At 39.0% G+C, this 13,049-nt stretch overlaps 1 protein-coding gene across 5 annotated transcripts in view; it reads right to left on the bottom strand.

The window, feature by feature from the left end:
- DPH6 (diphthamine biosynthesis 6) overlaps window positions 1-13,049 on the bottom strand; it is a 376,150-nt gene that overhangs the window by 183,974 nt on the left and 179,127 nt on the right. For all 5 annotated transcript variants that reach the window (XM_073348883.1, XM_073348884.1, XM_073348880.1 and 2 more), the window contains exons 11-12: window positions 8,909-9,038; window positions 2,569-2,743 (exon numbers count right to left, since the gene is read on the bottom strand). In XM_073348883.1, the coding sequence (XP_073204984.1) occupies window positions 2,569-2,743; window positions 8,909-9,038 (305 nt within the window). The remainder of the gene's footprint in view (window positions 1-2,568; window positions 2,744-8,908; window positions 9,039-13,049) is intronic.

Here is a 13,049-nt window from a genome sequence, read left to right as displayed (position 1 = left end):
GACCATGCAAGGTAAAGTGGCCCATTAACACCCCAGTAGTCATAGAACAAAAAGGAGGGTTAGTGGGCTACAGATTGTTATAATAAGCCATAAATCCAGTTCAATCTTGTATTTAGCTGTGACACTCTTAGTACCTTTCCCAGACCAGAAGACCACCTCTGTGCAGGTTGAAAGCTTGTCTCTCTCACCAACAGAAGTTGGTCCAATTTAAGTTATTACCTCATTCACCTTCTCTAATATTCTAGAACCGACACAAGTACAACAATACCGTGTGACTAATATCTGACACATGAGGTTTGTGCTTTCTCTCATCCTCTTCTTAGGAGGAGAATATGTTGACAGTGGAGTGTTTTGTTTTGGAAGATATATGTGTGTGTGTTTAAGTGTACATGCTGTTATGTGTTTATGTTCGAGAAGGCAAGGTTAAAAAAAAAAGGTGATTTGCACTCAAAAGTGGAAGGCGGTGAGGTTTGTGGCTGTCCTTGGTTCCTGGCTTAGTTTGTTCCAGAGCTTGGGACCACAACCTGAGAAAGTTCTGTCTCCTGCACAGAAGAGCTTTACCCTGGTAGTAGAAAGTTCAATTGTGCCAGAGGACTGGAACAGTCAACCATGATCTTCATCACAGAGCTTAAGGCAATTCTTTGGATAGGTCTGGCCCTGGTCATTGAAATGGGGGTGTTGAAGATGAGAACCAAGCCTCTGAACCTCACTTGATTTCTACAGGAAACCAGTGTAGAGGGCGGGGAATAGGTTTGATATGCTTGTGGCAGTCAGTATTGCTAAGGAGTGTTCAGTATTAGTTGGTGCTGTCTAAGGGCTGATGTCTTTGTGCCCACTTATACTGCACTGCTGTAGTTCAGATGGGAAGTATTGAAGACATATATAACCGCTACTAGGATGAGCTGGAGTCTCCTAGCCAACCAGAAATGGCAGAAAGTATTGCTTGTGGATGCTACTATGTGAGAGCTTAGCACTACTGAGGGATCTAGGCTACAGACTGAATTGACCAACTGTGGGGATGTACCATCAACCAAAGGAGACTTCACCATGACTGCAAATTCTGCCAAGTGCTTACCCTTGCCCACCAGCATCACCTCTGTTTTGCTTGCACTTAGCTCCAACCAGCTGTTCTTCATTCATGAACTGATCTCACTCCAGCATGCTGCCATCTTGGTGATAGTGGTATGGTCAGATGAAGTAAAGGATAAGCGTAGCTGTATGTTATCTCCATATTGCTGGCACTGAGTCCATGTTGTGTTATCTATTCAGCCTCATGTCGATTTTGAAAAGGACCAATGGATTCTTCTGGGACTTGTGGCGGGTTTTGTACTTTGTGAACCCCTTTGATTCCGGGGTGGGGTGGGGGGGGATTAACCCCGCCTCCCGGCTTCTACGCCAGTTCTACAACCTCCCTGGTAGTCAGGGCTCTATGGCCCCATGGCCAGAGTCCTTCTAAATCTTCTTCCCTCAGTGGGATAGCGCGGCCTAGAGGCCGGAATCCCTATAGTGCACTCCTAAAGCAGCATGGCCCAATGGCCAGAGTCTCCCGAAACTCTCTTCCTCCGGTGGGATAGCGTGGCCTAGCAGCCGGAGTCTCTATAGTGCGCTCCTAAAGCAGTGTGGCCTGAAGGCCTGAATCCCTCTAAGTCCTCTTTCCCTCGTAGGATAGTGCGGCCCAGCAGCCAGAGTTCATCTATCTCCTTTGAGGTAAGAGAGGGGTCAGTGAACTATGTAGTCAAATCAGAAGACAACTCAGAAGAATTACAATATATGAAATAAAATATTGTGTAAGTCACAGATCCTCCTACTAGTAATAACATAGTTTGGGCTAGATCTTCTTTCTGTTGTACAGACAGGGGGGTGGAGAGAAGAGTTCATACAAATTCTCTTTTGCAAAGTTAAAGACAAGACTTTTCCCTAACACTCAGGAAGGCATTAGGAGTTGGGAAGGGGGATGCTTGGTTACTCTTTCATATTTGTTAAGCAACATATCATGTTCCACGCACTTTTTATTAAATGTAAGTTTTAAAAATACTTCATCAGTCTTGATTTGCTTTTATGTACTGCAATACTAATATCTAGAGCTTCAAAAGGAAATTCACTTACAAGTGTTTAAGTGTTGAAAAAGTGTGAACTTGTTGTCTTTGAACATAAAGAAATTTAAAAAGGCCCTGAAATGTTTTCAATGAATAGCTAAATTTCAGAAAGCATATGGAAATACACATGCACTATAATTACTTACTGTTATAACTATAGTGTATAACCTCAATATACTGTTTTTGTGCAGAGTGACACTCTGAAAGAAATAATTGTCCTTAGCCCTGCCTGATGATCACAGAGTGAAAAGTTTGATAAACAGCAGCAAAAGACTGAAAAGGTGTAATACACAGAGGTTTTAAAACTTTAAATGTATATACTCATATTTTTCATTTTTCTGTAGTTTTTTTTTAAAAACATATTACAAAGGCGCAAACTTTGGGTTTTTTTCTTCTATGCAGATTAAAAGAAAAGAGCTGATAACTTTGTTAACTGATACATAATTCATATACAGTAACAAAGATTGCTTACCTTGATGGACTGACTATAAGGTCCTATGTTAGCAGGTGCCCAGTGAGAAATGCTCTGTACATGCATGATCTGTTTTTGATAACGGTGTACATCACCGATCGTAACGTCACACTTATGTGCAAGGCAATCCATACAAAAGAGTACTCCATCAAGCAATGGGGCTTCTACACATACTCTGAAAACATAAATAATGAAAGATTATATGATTATCTTATAGACTCAGAGAAATATAAGGCTGGAAGGTACCTTGAGAGATCATCAAGTCCAGCTTCCTGCACTAAGGCAGGACCAAGTAAACCTAAACCACCCGTGACAGGTGTTTGTCCAACCTGTTCATCCATCCATCTATCTAATCTATCTATCATGATTTAGCCTATTGAAAACAAGCCACTAAAAAGAGCTAGTAAGAGAGCAGCATCTCAGAGCCTATAGCTATTGAAGAAGAATTAAGTTTGTAGTATACACATAAAGGGGAGATATTTAACTCTCAGCAGAAATTCAACAGAAAATGACTTGTAAATGCTTGTTCTCTGGAAGTATCTTATAATACAGTCTTGTAAAATTCTACTCAGGAAAAATAACTTTTTTCACCACAGGCAAGAAAATATTTCCTCTTTCTGCCCACCACCCCACCATTAACATCATGATAAGGATGGGTGAGTAGATTTTCTGCTTGGGCTGCTAAATTTTCAAGACAATTTTGCAAATTTATTGTAGATCTATACCCTTGGGTCCGTGCTCCTAGCATGTTACTAGCGAGAATTCCCATAGCCAGGTCTCTGTGCATAATGCAATTATGCAGCCGTGCAAATGTGTGCATAATTCTTCTTTTGACCAAAATGCAGTATAAGTCTGCTTGTGCTTCATAAATAATCACAAAAAGCGATTTTCCTGCATCCTCCCAGCTTGTAACCTTTTTTCCTGTTCTTTTATAAGCTCCACATGAAGTGATAGGGGATTGTATGGCTAGCTATGCAAATGAGGGAGCAAAAGACATGCAGTAGCATGAAGAGCAGAAGAGGATGAAGCAGGAGGAGGGACTGTACTTAAAATACACTGAAGTGGAAATCTGCTCTTGTGCAGCTTTACGAGCTGTACAGTAAGGAGTAGAACCTGCCATGTTCTCCTCTTAGACTATGTAGAAAGAGAACTTCATGTCTTTGTGGATTAGTAACCCTGTATGGCTGCCTGCATCTCCTAGAAGCCTCTCCCCACTCCCTTTAAGGCAGCGCTTTAGCCTCTTCTCGTACTGCCCATTCCCATCTATCTCATTTCAGGAGCCACACTAAGTAATTAAATTATTTCATAATCAATTTACACGGCTGCATAATTCTGAGTTTATCAGAGAGCTCAGTGTTCTTATGCTACCTGGGTCAGGACCTCAATGTGTAGTTTAGATCTAAATTGTCACGTCATACACAGTGTGTTGTCCATAGATTTAAAATTTCACAGCAGCTAACCAGCCCCATCTGAGGTGGCTAAATCTGAGCCAGGCAAGGGTAACAGTATGTAATGGATCTAACCATCCATTGGAACAGAAAACGTAACACATAAAGTAATATAAAGAATTCTCTAACCATGAAAAGAAGGTGGGTGGGGGACTGTGGATCTGTTATAAGATACATTATTCCAAATACACCTATAATTCTTTACATTCTTGTTTCCAGTGCCGTTGCAGCTGTGTTGGTCCCAGGATATGAGAAACACAAGGTGGGTGTAGTAATATCCACAGTAATATCACCACTGCTGTTGGTGAAAGAGACAAGATTTTGAGCTTGCACAGAGCTCATTTTCTGCGTAAGCTTGAAAGCTAGTCCTTCTCACCAACAGAAGCAGGTCCGATAAAAATACTACCTCACCCACCTTGTCTCTCTGTAATTCTTTAAGTAATTTTTGTTTTTATTCCTGATGAGAGTTGTCACCCCCTTGTGGACTACAAACACAATTTATTTTCAATAGATTCAGGTCCTAAGTAAATTAAGGATTTTCTTCTCACTCTTGGGGCTTGATTGAACCACGAGGCTCAGCACTGAGTACAGGGCAGTGTATAGTGGTGATTTCCCTGAAGAAGTCCTGGGAACTGGGTTACAATTCTGAAGTGATTCAGTGACAATTCCTCAAAAATACCCTCTTTTTCTTTATGGGAATGTAAACTGCCACTCCCCTTCACAGGATGCAATTTATTTGCCCCATATCGTGCTGGCCCAGATCAGTGTTGTTTGTGTAGGACCATAAATAAACTTTTACAAATTGAGAGAAAGTCTTCGATGAATCTGTATTCCAGGCAGGCCAGCAAAGACAGAGTTGCCTAGAAAAACATACCATACTACTGTATATTCTCCTAAAGGACTGTAAAATCAATCCTCTTTGATGTCTCCATACCCCAAGAGGAAAAATTAACATACAACACCAAACACAGGACAACAAAGGGTGAGTAGATAGAAAACCTTTATTTCCAAGCTTTACAGTTTCTGACTGCTTTTGAAACCAAGTACACTACAAACTCATATCTTCATTGGGATAACTCTACTGCTGTCTCATATCATGCCAGATAAAACCAGTGCTGACCAATCATTTAGCAGGTCACCCGACCATTCTATACAATTAGCAATAATTCATGCCAATCATTCAGAAATTCAATACAATAAATATACAGAAAACCTTTTAAAATATACTCTTTTACTTACTGTGGCTAAGGCAGAAAATAATTTTTTTATGAAAGGTCAAGTGAAAAACTGTCACTCTAGCACATCTACACCCTTTGGTTATAGTGAGAGCACCAATAATTACATTTGAACAGAATTAACTTTATTTGCATTTGATGCAATATAAATAGTGCCAGTGGAATAGCATCTTGTCAGAGGAATGTTGTCCACAGACTTATTTTGACACGGTATTTGCACTGGCATTTGTCACATGACAATGCTCTAACTCTGCTATTATCTCCTATGTGTATGCATTTTCCATTAGTTTGTTTATATAATTTCACTAATAGAAGATACAAATTTTTGACAAACAGTTTTAAAAAGGAAAAGATGGCATATTTACTTTTAAATGGTAATGGTTTCACATAAGCCAATTCCTCTCTTTAGGGTTATAACTTTTTATCCTTTTCCCTTCTTTCTCCCTCTTTGTGCTAACATTCATATATCTATGGTGATATTATTTTTAATTTTTATAACAGTATCCACTCACTGGTTGCTTGAAATATACCAGGTATAGACAAAAAATGAAAGAGCGAATAAAAAAATCAAATCAAGTGGTTATGATTGGTATGGGGCAAGGCAAGCTCAGTAGTATTCACACTGGTAATAAAGCTATAATGATTGAATAACAGATTATATTTTATCTTTACTATAGTGCTGCTATGTTGCATAATTCCTATTATATATTGTATAAATCTTATTCACTCAGTAGCAAATGCAAGCTTGCAACTTAATTCCATTATTTTTGGACCTCTTCTCCACTGACTGTATATTGGGATAAAATATAGGATGATTTTGTAAATTATGGGGCATGACAATAATAAGGATCCATGGATATTTATCTTAGGGAAGACTTCAAAGCAATGAGTCCAACACAGATCCAATTACTAGTAGAGCTATTACTAAGTAGGGAAAATATATCTTATTAACTTGAATAAGTAATAAAGCCCTCACTGTTGCACAATGGGAAAAAGTGAAGAACTTCTTCCTATAAAATATTTTATGTAGCACTAAAAAAAATCATTTTGTCACTTGCAGAGTCCTTTAACTTTATATATTTATATTTCAACTAATGATCTGAAAGAGAGGGTATGCATTAAGCTAATAAATTCACAGACAATACCAAAGGTATGATGAAAATGCAAGTATGCTTGTTCTGGGTATTTATAATCCCAAACACAGATGTTCAATGGGAGGGAAAAATTTGGAAAGCAGCAATGATGAAAGAGATGCAGTGGTGACAGTGGCCAGAACAGTATACAAGAGTTAGCAATGCAACATGGCAGACAATAAAAAGATCAATACAATTTGGAACAGCATACACACAGGTGTTACACAAAAGAGCACTGAGGAAAAGTTCCACTCCGTACCCCTGTGGTATGACTACACCTGGAATATTGCTCTCACTTCTGGGAAGTTAATTCAAAAAGATATTGACAATCTGGAAAGTCCAGAAAAGTGTAAAAGCTAACAAAGAAGTGGAAATGTTTATGGTTGTTCAGGCAGGCAAAATCAGGAGAAATGGTATGTAATTTTTAAAAACGAAAATTTAGGCTGAATATTAGAAAAACCTTCTTCTCAATCAGAGATTTTAGGGATAGGAATAGTTTCCTAAATGAAGTGATGGTATCCCCATCAGTAGGCACATTTAACTCTGAAATAAAAGGAAGCATTTTGTAGAAAATATTCTTACATAGATCTTTCATGGTTCTGTTCACTCAATCCTGGAAAATGGACTAGGGTATTATTTATGAAAAGAATATTTTGAGTCAAAAAGGTATTGCTCCACCATATCACATCTGGAAATTAAGTGGCTTTGTTATAGCAATTTATTGCCATATATATCTACATATTTATATAGATATATGTAGATATATATATATAATTATGTATAGCACTTTCATTAACTGAATGATTATAATCTCAACTCTTCCTCCATTTATGCAGATATTAGATGTTTTATAAACTTGAACAAAAACTGAATTTTACCTTAACAGACCTGAAGTTAGAGTTTTCAAGTTTTAAGTATATCACATAAACTGTTGATAGGGTTCTGTAAACTAAATGAAAAGCAGTTAGTCAACCTATCAGTATTTCAGTTGCTAAGCACTGTAAAGTGCAAGAGTCTTTCTAGATCTCATTCTGGAAATCAATGAATCATAGAAATGTGGGACAGGAAGACACCTTGATAGGTCATCTAGTCCAGTCCCCAGCACTGAGGCAGGACTCAGTATTACCTAGACCATCCCTGACAGATGGTCGTCTAACCAGTTCTTAAAAACCTCCAATGACGGAGATTCCACAACCTCCCTAGGTAACTTGTTTCAGTGCTAACTACCCTTATAAGTTAGGAAGTTTTTCCTAGTGTCTAACTTAAATCGCCCCTGCTGCAGTTTAAGCCCACTGACTCTTGTTCTGTCCTAGGTGGTCAAGGAGAACAATTCATCACCCTCTTCTTCATAACAATCTTTTATGTACTTGAAGACTGTTAACATGTCCCGTCAGCCTTCTCTCCTCCAGACTCAACAAACCAATTTTTTACAATCCTTCCTTGTGAATCACGTTTTCTAGACCTTTAATCATTTTTAAAGCTCTCCTCTGAACTTTCTCCAATTTGTCTACATCTTTCCTGAAGTGTGGTGCCCTGAACTCAATACTCCAGTTGAGGGCTTATTACTGCAGAGTAGAGTGAGTGGAAAAATTACTTCTTGTGTGTTCCTTACAATACTTCTGCTAATACAACCCTCGGCCTGCGCCACTTCCAGCAGCTCCCATTGGCCTGGAGCAGCGAACCGCGGCCACTGGGAGCCGCAATCGGCCGAACCTGCGGACACGGCAGGTAAACAAACCGGCTCGACCAGCCAGGGGCTTTCCCTGCACAAGCGGCAGAACAAGTTTGGGAACCGCTGGTCTAGGCTATATTTCCCTAGTTTGTTTATAAGAAAGTCAAGTGACACAGTATCAAAAGCCTTGCTAAAGTTGAGCTATATCCCATCTACTGCTTCCCCCCTATAATGTACTCTTCTAACAAAAAAAAATTTAAATTAAAAAGACAATTCTTTTTTACTTTATCTGTAAATAGAATTTGCTAGATTTGACACACAACTTTCAAAAACTGTAGTAAGATTTTCAGAGACCTAAGCATTTGCTACATCAGTCCAGTTTCCAACATAAAACTGCTACATAACCTGGAAGTCATGAGCAGTACAGAATTGGAACTGTGGGTGATCTTACAGGCCTAGACTATTAGATTGGCTCATTCAAACAGACCTGGCAGGAAGTTTGGAGCTCTAGTCTGATAGACACTAGACATATACTGAAAGGGATAAGCTTGGTCTCTGCCAGCAAAAGGAGTCAGGCTCATCATACTGGGAACATTGATAGGATCTCCCTGCCACATACATGCTTTTAATTACACAGTAGATATGAGTATGTATTGTAGCAATTGTTCCATGAAGGAAATAAAATGCGTATGACGAAAAAACAGCATGCTCCCCAGAAAAAGGTGTACAAAAGCCTACTTCTGAACATGTGAGACATAAAAAAATGTGTATAAAAGCTTCATAAATACAGTAGTAGTAATACAGTATATTACAGTGTATCATAAATATACCATAGCAATAGTCTGATCCTACCTTGCCGGTGGACACAAATCAAACTGTGTCACATAAGCTGAATTTATAACAGCAAAATCTTTCATGTTCTTCATATACAGATGGACCAAAATAATATCTTTCAATTCCAATCCCTTTGAATTCATATTAGCTGCCAGAAAAAAAATAATACAGCTGTTAAAGATAGAACATTTGAAATGTGCACAGAAAGATAGCAGAGGCATCTTATGTTTGTCCAAGAAAATCAAATGATAATAACCTAACACTTACTTAACATGACTGAGTGCTTTACTAATATATTACTTTTCCCCTTACAATAATCTTTGATGGTATAGCCTTATTTTTTATTAAGTGCTTTTTTGTGTTAATTTTATCTAATAATATGGAGATAAAACATAACTGAAAATTCTTCAAACCTGAACTTATACTTGCCTTAAGAAAATACATTGTATCTTAATAAATACATATATATAGCAGTCTACATTCCACTGTGCTACTGTAAAAAATAAAAATAATGGATAGTAGAATATACTACAATTTCCAGCAATTTATCATACACTTGCTGGAGATCAAGCAATGGCAAATTCAGCATAAGTAAAGGGGTGTAAACTGTTGGAGAGACTAAAGGAGCTGGAGGTGATATGCAGAGGGGTTAAAGAAGGACACACATATTTGGTGTCAGAGAACAGATAAACTAGGTTCAGGATAAAGGGGTATGGGTGAGAAAATGGACTCAGCCAGAGCTGATTGTATAGAGGAAGAAGAATAAAGTTAAGGGAGTTAACAGGATGCAATTTAGAACACACATTTCCATCTTGAGCGCCTTATCAAAATTTGTGGGACACTATATTACTGTGTGGTCCTCATATTCTGCATTTAAATCTCAAGAGCTACAGAAGCTAAATTAAGTACAAAGCTTTCTCTGAAAAGTGTGAAAGAATACAGAACATATAGAGTAATAGGATCCCATATGACATGAGTTAACTGCTACGCAAGCCTCCCTTCATGATAGTTTTGGCTATATTGCCCTTTAAAGATATAGACTGGACATAGATATTTTCGTTCTAATTAGCAAGTAGGATGAGAGCATAAAGATAATGTGCTGAGTGAGGCTAAAGTGAAAGCAAATAGTTTTTATGTAAAATGTCTCCATTCTTTTAAATATTCAGAGACAAAATTGTGAGCTTACACAGAGCTCTTCTTTAGTCAGCTACGAAATAAGTGCACTTTTCAAACCTCCAGTCAGCGGAACATTTTTGCCAAGCATTATTTTTTTCTCAAGTTACAGTTTAACGTGTGTGATTTGAAACATATTTTTGGGGAGGAAATACTGGGCTAAACTGAAAAACTAATCTGATTGATGTATAGCTGTATTTGACCAAGTTCAAAGAAAGGGAATTTATTTCTTAATGTTCATAATTCTTAACTTCGTTACAGAAACGATTCACTTTAAAAAAAGATAAAAAGGTGAAATCCTGCTCTGCCCTGCAAGAGGAATTATGCATGTGTGGTGGGGGGAGTGGGGAGATGGAAGTTTTCTCCCAATACAGAGGCAGGGCGCTGCTGGTGACATGAAGGACTGTGTCTGGTAGAAAGAAGCTTCACCAAGTGTGCCTAACTACCACTCTCTACCTACACATCCACACACCATTTTCTTAGCCCACCTACAAATCCTCCATCCATTTGTTCATAGAGATAGCCTCCACAGAGCTTATATCCATGATACACAAAATAAGTACATGGTATTTCTACTGAGTTTGGGGCCTTTCACTGCCATCTAAGAGTCTGTAGCATTTGGTCAGGTATGACTCAGCCTCATTGGGACAGAACCACCTTTGAAGTGAAAGTACATAAGAACATAAAAACGGACATACTAGGTCAGACCAAAGGTCCATCTAGCCCAGTATCCTGTCCTCTGACAGTGGCCAATGGCAGGTGCCCCAAAGGGAATGAACAGAACAGGTTATTATCAAGTAATCCATGCCCTGTCACTCAATCCCAGCTTCTGGCAAACAGAGGCTAGGGACACCATTCCTGCCCATCCTGACTAATAGCCATTGATGGACCTATCCTCCATAAATCTATCTAGCTCCCTTTTGAACCCCATTATAATACTGGGCCTTCACAACACCCTCTGGCAAGCAGTTCCAGAAGTTCACAGTGCGTTGTGTGAAAAAATACTTTCTTGTGTTTGTTTTAAACCGGCTACCTATTAATTTCATTTGGTGGCCCCTTGTTCTTCTATTATGGGGAGGAGTAAATAACACTTCCTTATTTACTTTCTCTATACAACTCATGGTTTTATAGACCTCCATCATATCCCCACTTAGTTGCCTCTTTTCCAAGCTGAGAAGTCCCAGTCTTATTAATCTCTCCTCATACAAAAGCCATTCTATAGCCCTCATAATTTTTGTTGCCCTTTTCTGAACCTCTTCCAATTCAATATATCTTTTTTGAGATGGGGCGACCACATCTGCACGCAGTATTCAAGGTGTGGGCATACCATGGATCTATATAGCAGCAATATGATATTTTCTATCTTATCTATCCCTTTCTTGATGATTCCCAACATTCTGTTCACTTTTTTGACTGCCGCTGCACATTGAGTGGATGATTTCAGAGAACTATCCACAATGACTCAAAATCTCTCTCTTGAGTGGTAACAGCTAATTTAGACCCCATCATTGTATATGTATAGTTAGGATTACGTTTTCCAATATGCATTACTTTGCATTTATCAACATTAAATTTCATCTGCCATTTTGTTGTCCAGTCACCCAGTTTTGTGAGATCCTTTTGTAGCTCTTCACAGTCTGCCTGGGACTTACCTATCTTGAGTAGTTTTGTATCATCTGCAAATTTTGCCACCTCACTGTTTACCCCTTTTTCCAGATTGTTTATGAATATGTTAAATAGGACTGGGCCCAGTACAGATCCCTGGAGGACACCACTATTTACCTCTCTCCATTCTGAAAACTGACCATTTATTCCTACCCTTTGTTTCCTATCTTTTAACTAGTTACCAGTCCATGAGAGAATCTTCCCTCTTATCCTATGACGGCTTATTTTGCTTAAGAGCCTTTGGTGACGGACCTTGTCAAAGGCTTTCTGAAAATGTAAATACACTATATCCACTGGATATCCTTTGTCCACATGCTTGTTGACCCCCTCAAAGAATTCTAGTAGATTGGTGAGGCATAATTTCCCTTTACTAAAACCATGTTGACTATTTCCCAACAAATTATGTTCATCTATGTGTCTGACAATTTTGTTCTTTAGGATATTTAGGATAGGAATGAGTCAGCAGTGTGCCCTTGTTGCCAAGGCGGCCAATGGCATTTTGGGCTGTATAAGTAGGGGCATAGCGAGCAGATCGAGGGACGTGATCGTCCCCCTCTATTCGACATTGGTGAGGCCTCATCCGGAGTACTGTGTCCAGTTTTGGGCTCCACACTACAAGAAGGATGTAGATAAATTGGAAAGAGTCCAGCGAAGGGCAACAAAAATGATTAGGGGACTGGAACACGTGACATATGAGGAGAGGCTGAGGGAACTGGGATTGTTTAGTCTCTGGAAGAGAAGAATGAGGGGGGATTTGATAGCTGCTTTCAACTACCTGAGAGGTGGTTCCAGAGAGGATGGTTCTAGACTATTCTCAGTGGTGGAAGAGGACAGGACAAGGAGTAATGGTCTCAAGTTGCAGTGGGGGAGGTTTAGGTTGGATATTAGGAAAAACTTTTTCACTAGGAGGGTGGTGAAACACTGGAATGTGTTACCTGGGGAGGTGGTAGAATCTCCTTCCTTAGAAGTTTTTAAGGTCAGGCTTGACAAAGCCCTGGCTGGGATGATTTAATTGGGGATGGGTCCTGCTTTTGAGCAGGGGGTTGGACTAGATGACCTCCTGAGGTCCCTTCCAACCCTGATATTCTATGATTCTATGATAGTTTCAAGTACTAGAAGTACAAGTACCAGAATGCTATTTATTTATTTAGAGAGACAAGGTGGGTAACAACATCTTTTACTGGACCAATTTTTATTGGTGAAAGAGACAAACTTTTGAGATTCTGAAGAAGACCTCTGTGTGGCTCAAAAGCTTGTCTCTCTCACCAACTGAAGTTGGTCCAATAAAAGATATTGCCTCACCCACGTTGTCTCTCTAATA

The sequence above is a fragment of the Lepidochelys kempii genome, chromosome 6, assembly GCF_965140265.1.
Source record: "Lepidochelys kempii isolate rLepKem1 chromosome 6, rLepKem1.hap2, whole genome shotgun sequence".
Taxonomy (NCBI): Eukaryota; Metazoa; Chordata; order Testudines; family Cheloniidae; genus Lepidochelys; species Lepidochelys kempii.
The sequence above is the reverse complement of the archived record's forward strand: the minus strand, read 5'-3'. Positions and strand labels throughout refer to the sequence as shown.